This window comes from Cajanus cajan, chromosome 11 (genome assembly GCF_000230855.2).
Source record: "Cajanus cajan strain Asha chromosome 11, NIPB_CcT2T_4, whole genome shotgun sequence".
NCBI classification, from domain to species: domain Eukaryota; kingdom Viridiplantae; phylum Streptophyta; class Magnoliopsida; order Fabales; family Fabaceae; genus Cajanus; species Cajanus cajan.
In genome coordinates, this window is record NC_138527.1 from 9,401,865 (window position 1) to 9,411,630 (window position 9,766).

General features: G+C 31.1%; 1 protein-coding gene across 1 annotated transcript; it reads left to right on the forward strand.

Moving 5' to 3' along the window:
* The first annotated feature begins 780 nt into the window (after positions 1-780).
* On the forward strand, positions 781-6,823 carry LOC145953064 (heparanase-like protein 2). Its single transcript, XM_083066657.1, has 9 exons — positions 781-3,829; positions 3,939-3,975; positions 4,231-4,411; positions 4,533-4,690; positions 4,826-5,059; positions 5,198-5,387; positions 5,484-5,609; positions 5,821-5,920; positions 6,194-6,823. The coding sequence occupies exons 1-9, from the start codon at positions 3,626-3,628 to the stop codon at positions 6,518-6,520; spliced, it is 1,557 nt and encodes a 518-aa protein (XP_082922783.1). The 5' UTR covers positions 781-3,625; the 3' UTR covers positions 6,521-6,823.
* The last annotated feature ends 2,943 nt before the right edge of the window (positions 6,824-9,766 follow it).

Sequence of the window (9,766 nt, forward strand, 5' to 3'; positions counted from 1 at the left end):
TAATGGCTAGCTCAGTTAGATGTATGTGCTTTGTGTTTGTTCTCCTTAATGAACCTTGCTTAACGCTGCCAAGATGATGCAGAGTATTGGTCATTCAAACTATTAGTCCTGGTCCTAGACTAGTGCGCGTTCTGGTTACTTTATAAAAAAGAGTGCTTGCAATTTTATTTTAATGATATATTTACAATCTGTACTGTAAAATTTGAAACGATATGCTATGTATGAATGAAGGAGCGTTGAATAATATAATAGATACAGTGGTTTTGTTTTTTGGATGAAAAAGAAAGAGTGTAGAATTGTTGTTTAATTCAGTATTAATTGATAATGCAATCTGTAGTTTACCTCCAAGTGAATGTTGATCATTATCTCTGGTTTTCTATTAGAGATAACAATTTGTCTGTTGATGGCTTTAAATTAAAAGGAAAAAGGGCATCTTTTTTACAGGTTCTGGACTATCAAGCTCTGCAGCGTTTGTTTGTTCATCTACAATTGCTATTATGGCTGCTTTTGATGTGAACTTCCCAAAGGTATGCCTTTCGGGCTGGAATTCATGTGTGTGTAATAGTTTGTGGTTTATTTCTTCAAACCGGTTCAAAAACTGGTTTTATTATGAAACTGGTTTTAAACCGATTATAAACTTGTTTACTAAAGTAATTCAGTTTTAAACTGGTTTATTAAAGTGGTTTAAATAATTTATAAACCAGTTTATTTTATTAAAATGGTGTAATGCAGTTTGGTGCGGTTTTTTAAAAAAACCAAACTATGCACACCCCTAACAAAAACTAATAATTAATAATTAAAAAATATATAATACATAAAATAAATACATTTCTCCTCGTACCATTATAATTAAAATAAAATATACCAATATTCTTAGCAAAAACGAGTTTTTCTCTAAATACTTATTATTACAAAATATCATACACATTTCTCTAATAAATAGTATGCAAAACAATATTTTCAATTATTTATTATTTAATTAAAATGCTCATAATTATTAAAAGCCTATAAAATATCTCATTAAATCCTTTAATTAATCAAAATATACTATTAATAGTTTTAGAAAACTTGGGTGTTATAGTTTCAACCGAGAATGTAAAACATTTGAATTGTAGTGGAATGATTTAATTATGCCCAGGGTTCAAATGCAAATGAAGCCAAGAAGAGTGGGGTATACTTGAAGGAAGAAGGGTCAAGCTCATTTTGAGCTTTCGGTTACTTTGAGTAGTCCATTTTCTCTTTGGAAATATTTGTTTGTATATATTTTCTTTTATTTTTGGATCAAATTGTTTCTAAATTTAATTCCTTGTGATTTTCCCTCTAGGAGTGTATTTAGTATTTCAAAAGGGGTTCAACTATTGTTTCAGAGATGTGCCTATTGGGCGTGTTTGGGCCATGAGAGAGTGGATAATTTTCTTCAAGTAGTGGACCTCCACTCCCTCGTAGGATTGTCTCTCTTATAAGTTCACACAAGCCAACCAAGTCACATGTTCCACACACTAGTCACGCTTTTTGCATGTTTGCTTCTACACCTCATTTTCTACTAATACACCATTCAAAAAGTGCAAATGGTCAATCTAAATATAACATAACAACACAACGAATAAAAATACTAAATATTTAAAAGGGAAATTTCTCCTTAACTTCTTTCATCATTGAAATTCTCCTTATGGTAAGAACATCATTCTTGCTTATCTTTCCCTTGAGAGTGGCACGCCTCACCCTCCCAATCTTCTTGATGTTTGATTTTTGGTTTCATGGAAGAAACTTGAAGGAGGTTGGAGTTGCTATGGAGAAATCCCCTACGATTCACCCTGTGAATTCAACCGTTAAGTGCCTAGACTCGGTGATTGTATTTTTCTAATAGGAACTAGACATTAATTTTTTTGTTATTTGTTTAATCTTATTTATTTAATTCATTTATCCGACTTCATGCATTTTTATGTTGAGGAAAATTCTTTTATTTATTCTCAAATCTCTCTATCTAGGAGAAGACTTCAAAGGAAACTCTAAAGCTGAAATATAATCCTAAAGAATGTCAAGAGTGCAAAAGCAAAAATTCTTCAGCATTCAAAAAGTGTAAAAGATCAATCTAAATATAACACAACAAGACAATGAATAAGAAATTGTAAAGGCCGGATCTTTATAGTCACCTATATACTAACACATGTTTATATATATCATGAGGATAACAACATAAAAATAGAGATGGTTTACCACACATGGGATAATAAGAAAGAAGAAATGGAATGTGACAAAAATAGTTGTACAATTTAAAAACTCACCAAATATGTACAAAATTTAAAAATATAGAGAGACAACCCATAAATAAAAAAATGAAATGGAAAGATGATACACTTTGGGGGAATAATAAATGTTTTTTTTATATAATTATTATAGATCAAAACTTGTAATCAATTCTAATTTAAAAATCATATGCACACTAATTTTAATTTGAAAATAAAATAATATATAAATGACAATTTTCTAAACTTCTTTTCTAAACATTCAAATTTCATCATTAAAATATATCCTAATATGAAAAATGTTTATATTGTAGTTCTAATGTGAAAATTTTTAAACATATCTAAAATTATTTATAATTGGTTTCAATGATTTTATTCCCATCTCCCAAGTATTTTGTGTTTGCTCTTAATTATTTCATTTTGCAATATCTAAAGCATTTGTTAGTATTTGTTTTATTTAATGTATGAAACAAATTGATCGAAAAAGAAAATTACAATGCCAAATAATTAGAATTGATGATAAATTAAATATGACTTTTAGGTTGATTATTATACATGTCAATCAACATACCACTTATGATTCTAATGCGGGTTGGGTCACGGTGTAAAAACTAATATTTACATCATCAACATAGAAATTAATTTCTTTGAGAGAAACGTGTTGTAAGAGAGAACAACGAATTTAATTAAAATTTAATAAGGCAATAATTAAAAGTTTTTATGCTTGTGTGTTCAATCACATATTACTATATGTGTATGTATGATGAGTTTTTTTAATGTTATTGTAACAACTATCCTAAAATTCATATTTCATATATGATTTGATTTTAGGCAACAAGTTTAATTTGTCAACATAATAATTAAGCAGTGTCAAAAAATAGTAATAATTAAGCAAGCTAGTAACAAAAATTAAAACCCTTAAATTAGTTGACTCTTTAAGTGACTATTTTTTCAAGGAAGGTAACTCATCGGGCTTATCCTAAAGTATTCCAGAACATATATATGAGAAAAACTGTTATTGAAAAAATCAACTATTAGCCAACAATTTTTGCCAATAAAGTCTCACGTGACATATGTCAAACTGAAATTTGACTTTTGATAATGAAAAAGGTTTCGTGTAAAAGACAAAATTGATATGGGAATACTGTGGCAAACAAAAATACAGGTAGATTAAAGAACAAAATGATTGAATTTCTAAAAAACTAATGACTAGATACATGATCCTTAAAAGTATTGAAGACAAGCAAAAACAGCTAATAACTTGCGTAAAAGAAGTAATTAGGTCGACTAATATTGGCAAGTAGCAAGAATATAAAATTTGCATAAATCTTGAAGACTTGGTGTGGTTTTCCATAGTTTCTTTTCAATCACTTTTCATAATGTATGTGAAAATAACTCTATGTTATGCTACTCTTTTATTATTTTCCTTATCTTCAGCAGAATATGTCAAACTCATAGTGAATGGGGTCACATCCATTGCTACGACAGATAATAATTTTGTTTGTGCAACTTTGGACTGGTGGCCTGCTAATAAGTGCAACTACAACGATTGTCCCTGGGGACAAACGGGCATTCTGAATTTGGTATTTACCATTAGGCACCAATGCACCATGTATATTTTCATCGTACATAATTTCAATAGAAAAAGAATATAACTAGTTTCCCATGTGTTTGTTGTTGCAACTTTTGCAGGACTTGAGTAACAAAGTTCTATCAAATGCAATCAAGGGTAGGTTTTATTTTTCTCAGGTCTAATCGTATGATCATTTTAAAAAGAAAAAAAACTTACAAGAAAAAGTATTGTTGGCCCTTCTAGGTTGTTTGCTTTTGTATCAATCATTTTTGGTCATCCTCGTTCTTTAGTTCAGTGGAGGCAAGATGTGACATTTTAATTGTCAAATGTCTATAGCATATATCATATGATCATGTGTAGACAATATTAGTCTATGAATTTCACATTACCTATCATTCCAAAATTTTGCAGCATTTAATCCCCTGAGGATCAGATTAGGAGGTTCAGTGGAAGATCAGATTGTTTACCAATTTGGGAAGCAAAAGAAATGCCCTCATTTTAAGAAGAGAGAAGGTGGTCTTTTTGGTTTCAGCACAGCATGCCTTCCCAAAATGAGATGGGATGAAGTACATGATTTTTTTAACAAAACTGGGTACTTGTTTAGTTTTTACCATTATTTTTTCAGCACGAGGTACTATGATATATGTTAGTAGCGTGCTACATTCAATTCTAACATGCATTTTTTTTGTTTTCTTTATTTGCGTATTTTGCAGAGTGAAATTAATTTTTGGGTTGAATGCTCTCACTGGAAAGAAAAGTTCCATACAAGACAAGTTGAACTGGGTTGGAAACTGGAATCCAAAAAATGCCATAAGTCTCATGAAGTACACAATATCAAAAGGATACAAAATAGATTCATATGAATTGGGTAGCTAAATTAAATCTTCAATTAATTTTGATTCAACCTTCGATATTTGAATTACATGCATATATATCTCTACGTATGTTATTTTTTTTATTTTCTCTGATTGATCCCATGTGCATTATGATTTATGATGCTTAATAGGAAATGAGCTATGTGCTGAGGGGATAAGAGCCAGAGTAGACAGTGTTCAATATGCTAAAGACATCACTATGCTCAGACGTATAGTTAATCTACTATACCCAGATGCTTCTAGAAGGCCTAAAGTGTTAGGCCCCGGTGGTTTCTATGGTAAGGAATGGTTTCAAAGCTTCTTACTAAATGTTGGGCCTGGCGTGGTTGATGGAGTGACCCACCACATTTACAACCTTGGTGCCGGTATGTGTGTGTGTGTGAGTGTATGTAGATATATTTATATTGTTTTTTCTTTTTTGTCAATAGCAATAGCATGCACTTTACTACTTAGCTCTTAGTGATTGTTTTTCTTCTAACAATATTTATTCCAAATAAATTAAGGTGTTGACAAGGATGTTATCAGCAAGATTCAAGACCCATATTTCTTGAGTCAAGTTGCTGAAACTTTCAAAAATGTTGCTCAAGCAGTCAAGGAATTCACACCGTGGGCAGCACCATGGGTTGGGGAAGCTGGTGGAGCCTATAACAGTGGTAGCAAAGATGTGTCTCACACTTTTGTTAATGGGTTTTGGTCGGTCTAATATGCCAATGAATTGAGTTCTTTTTTGTTTCTTTTTCAAAATTCCGCAACTATATATGTTAAGATCTCTTAACTTAATATAAATAGGTACTTGGACCAGTTGGGCATGACATCAACCTTAAACCACAAGGTTTATTGTAGACAAACTCTAGTTGGAGGAAACTATGGTTTGCTAAACACAACAAGCTTCATTCCTAACCCGGATTATTATGGGTAAGTCGTGTTTCATTTGTGTGGGAGAGGCACTCGCTACTAATGAATGTCTAATTCATTTAAAACTTACCCTAGCATGCACAACCAACATTCTTTATCTGTTATATTTCTAAGTTAATATTCTACAAAAATTTATCAAACAACCTAAGTGATCAAGACTTAATTATGGATTAACATGTCATTCTAATCAAAACGTATTTTGATCAATTAGAGCGCTTTTATGGCATCGACTTATGGGAAGCAAAGTGCTTTCGGTTTCCCACGAAGGATCACCATTTTTGCGTGCATACGCTCATTGCTCAAAGAAAGGGGTAAGCTCATTTATCTCAAAATGTCTTTTTTTTTCTTTTTTTCTCCCCTTATTTTGTCTTCACAAAAAAAAACTATTCATATAGAGGTTAACAACACCATTCTATAGAAAAATAATTAGCATATCATAAAGTGTTACAATTATTTGGGAAAAAGTAATTATATAGATTAAATCAAACAAGTTTCTATAACGTCTAAAGACAATGTGTGCCATTTGTTCTTAATCTTATTTCTCTTTCTAATTAATCACTACTAGTTGCTTTCCTTACTCTCAGCCTGGAATCACTGTGCTACTCATAAACATGTCCAATTCCACTACTTTCAATGTATCCCTCGTTGATGACATGAATTTGGATCCCGTCTTGGAGACGATACCAGGAAAAGTACCAACGACTACTAGGGAAGAATACCATCTGACACCCAAAGATGGAAACATTCGAAGTGATGTGGTATTATTGAATGGAACTCCACTACAATTGACAAATTCACTAGACATACCAGAAATGAAACCACGGTTGGTTGATGCTTCTTCTCCAATCAAAGCAGACCCTGACTCAATTGTATTTGTCTATACCAAGAGCTTCAATGCACCAACATGTTGATAGCAAGTACAAACTCTTAATTAGGAACTTACAATACAAGAATTTATACATATCTATAGTTTCATTGTTCCAACACATACACATGATATCAATCTGCAATATGACAATAAAATATTAAAATGTTAGTGTGGGAAACTATTTCTAATTCTAATTACTAGAACATTAATAAAATTTTAATGAAAAATTCGTAGTTGATTTATTAGAATGATTACACATTTATATTTGTATATACCAAGAACTTCAATGCACCAGCATGTGGATAATAAGCACAAAATGTTAATTAGCAACATACAAGACAACAATTTGTACATATTTAGAACTTTACTGTTTCATCACGTCCACATAATATTAATCAACAATGTTGGTAACTAATTTGTTTTCTAAATTTTATTGACCAATCCGTAGTTGATTTATTAGAATGATTATGCAATTTATATAACTGTTGTATTATATTATTTGAGAGGTTTTATTAAAGATTTAGAATATTATAGAGAAAAATAAATTATTTTTTTTTTAAATTCAATTAAAAAATAATGTTGAAATGTCTGCTAAAAGTAAAATCCCATTTTTCACAAAATAAATAAAATATTTCTTGATAAAATAATTATAGTTTCTAACGTAATTAATTAAATTAATTGGGTTAGTAACATAATTAAAATATTTATTAAATAAAATAAAAAAGGCTATAGAGGATAAAAAGACTATTGGGTTGGACTATGTGACCAATTAACCTAAAAGCTTATTAAAAACAAAAAAATAAGTGTTAGGTATTTTCTTACGTGTCATTCTAAACCGTAAAAGCACATGAAATTGGGGATAAGAAAAGGCCAGGACAAGCAAGGCAGGCAAACACCAAGTTTATTAAATTAAAGCCCAAGTTTGGTCTATTATTTGTCATAGACTTTTTTTATAAGCCTAGCCTGACTCTTTTAAAAGCATGGTATGACCTATTAGCCTATTTAATATCCTATCTTACGTTATCTACGTTAAATAAGCCAGTAAACGCAAATTTAAATAAGTCAACAAATCTATTTTTCAATACTCGTGCATGTGTTTTTTGAATTTGCATGATAAAAAATAATTAGTTTAAATTGTTATTATTAAAATTTAGAGTTTAAAATAAAATTAATAAATTCACATAAGAGGGAATACTCAAGCATTATTATGTTCATTAACATGCACTCAGGTAGAGTGAGATGAAAGAAGAGAGTCTTATTTTTTTGAAAAAAAATCTAAATAGCCAGCAATGACGATGAAGGAAAAAAGTAGACAAAGATTTAGCTGCTAAAATTTTCTATTTTCTATTTCTTGATTTCATTTTTGTGACACCTTCTATCTCGCGAATAAATAAAACTGAATACAAGACTCTTTCATAAATAAAATCTAACGTGTTCAACATAGAAGGTATCACATTTTTAACCAAACAAAACCAACTGAAATCTCAATTAAATCCACTACAACAAAACAAACAATTATCTTAAAACTTGACAAAAGAAGATAATCTCTCTCTACGTCCCGATATCACATCGTATCAGAGCAGAAACCCAACTACAAGGACCAGGTCACACCAACAACATCCTTAACCTCATGATGTAAATCACTTACAAGAACATATAATAGAGATAACACAAAACAAGGAGAGTGAGAAACATCTCACCTGGCTCACGAGGTAGAATATAATTGGATAACCAAACACAATAAAAAAGTAAAAATATATATCATAACAGATTACAGAAAAAGATATTGATACAACAAAATACAATTCAACTAATAATAATAAATCATATAACCAATATAATTCATCACATAAATTCACTTGTATACATGTACATATGATTCAATTGACATGGACCTCATAATGCATATGCATTTAGCACCAATAAAATCAATTGTCAATTATTGCCCGAAACGATTTTCATTTTTTGCTTGAAGGTGTGACACCCTCTACCCCAACATACATATACAGTAATTATAAAAAAATATATAATTTTACATCAATAAAAATCAAATTTCCAACTACGTAAGGGTAAAGAGTTCACATTCATAAACTTAATCCAAATAACATGACGGTAAAATTACAAAGAAATAAAACTGAATTTTCCAAAATAATTTAATAAGAACATCGTAAACTAATCCTATTTGTGTCCCGATGTCACATGTTCTATCAGAGCAAAACCCAACATAGAAGCCTAAATTTCATCACCAACATCCTCAGCCTCACACTGATGATCACCTGTATAATAGTCACAGCAAAACAACACGAGAAAAGGGAGTGAGAAACATCTCACTCTGGCTCATAGTGTAGAAATGTACGCCGAATAGCCAAACACAAACAAAACAGGTATAACATAGATAAATTAATAATAACATCACACTCATCCAAGACATAAACCATCACTTTATCACATAACATTAAAAATGCATAAGTATGGACACGGACTACATATTATCATGCATGTGGCGCCAGTAAAACATCACATGGCATATTGCCGCTAGCAATACACGAAGAGTAGTCTAGGAGTACATGCCGGGTCACACCCTCTGCGCACTCTCACTAGAAGGATATACTACCAGAGTCTCGTCGGGATAGCTAAGCCGCGCAAGATACATCCCATGCACACAATGGGCGAGACTGGGACTTCCAAACCGAGCTATCTCCAAGGACTAATCCCCAAAGCTTTTACACTAGGGGGCCTTCTCTGGCGGTGTATTCCATATCGTACCCTTAAAACACTTATGAAAATGATGCATGTCAATCACGACTCTATGCATTCTCATATCACATTATCATTTCCCATGGTCATATCACATCATCGCATTTCGTCATCATATTTCATTATCACATTTCATATCCCATGTCTCAATCACATTTCACTTTACATCATCATATTCACAAAGCCTCTACAGAGCACTTTAATTTATATCAAAACTCGTTTATTTATAAAATTAAATACATATTTTTACATCTCATCAAACAAGGAATATAACAGAAAAATCAGAAATCAAAACAGAAAATATTTCATATTTTGCCTATTTCTCATAGGGTTTCCCGCAGGAACCCATAGAGCACTCTAGATCATATTAAAACATATTTATTTTCAAAATTAACCACATACTCATGCATCACATCCAACAAAGAACACAACAAAGTAATCAGAAGGCAAAATAGAAAACATTCATATTTTGCCCGTTTTCTCATAGGGTTTCCCATAGGAACCCATAGAGATCTCAAGTCATACAATTAAT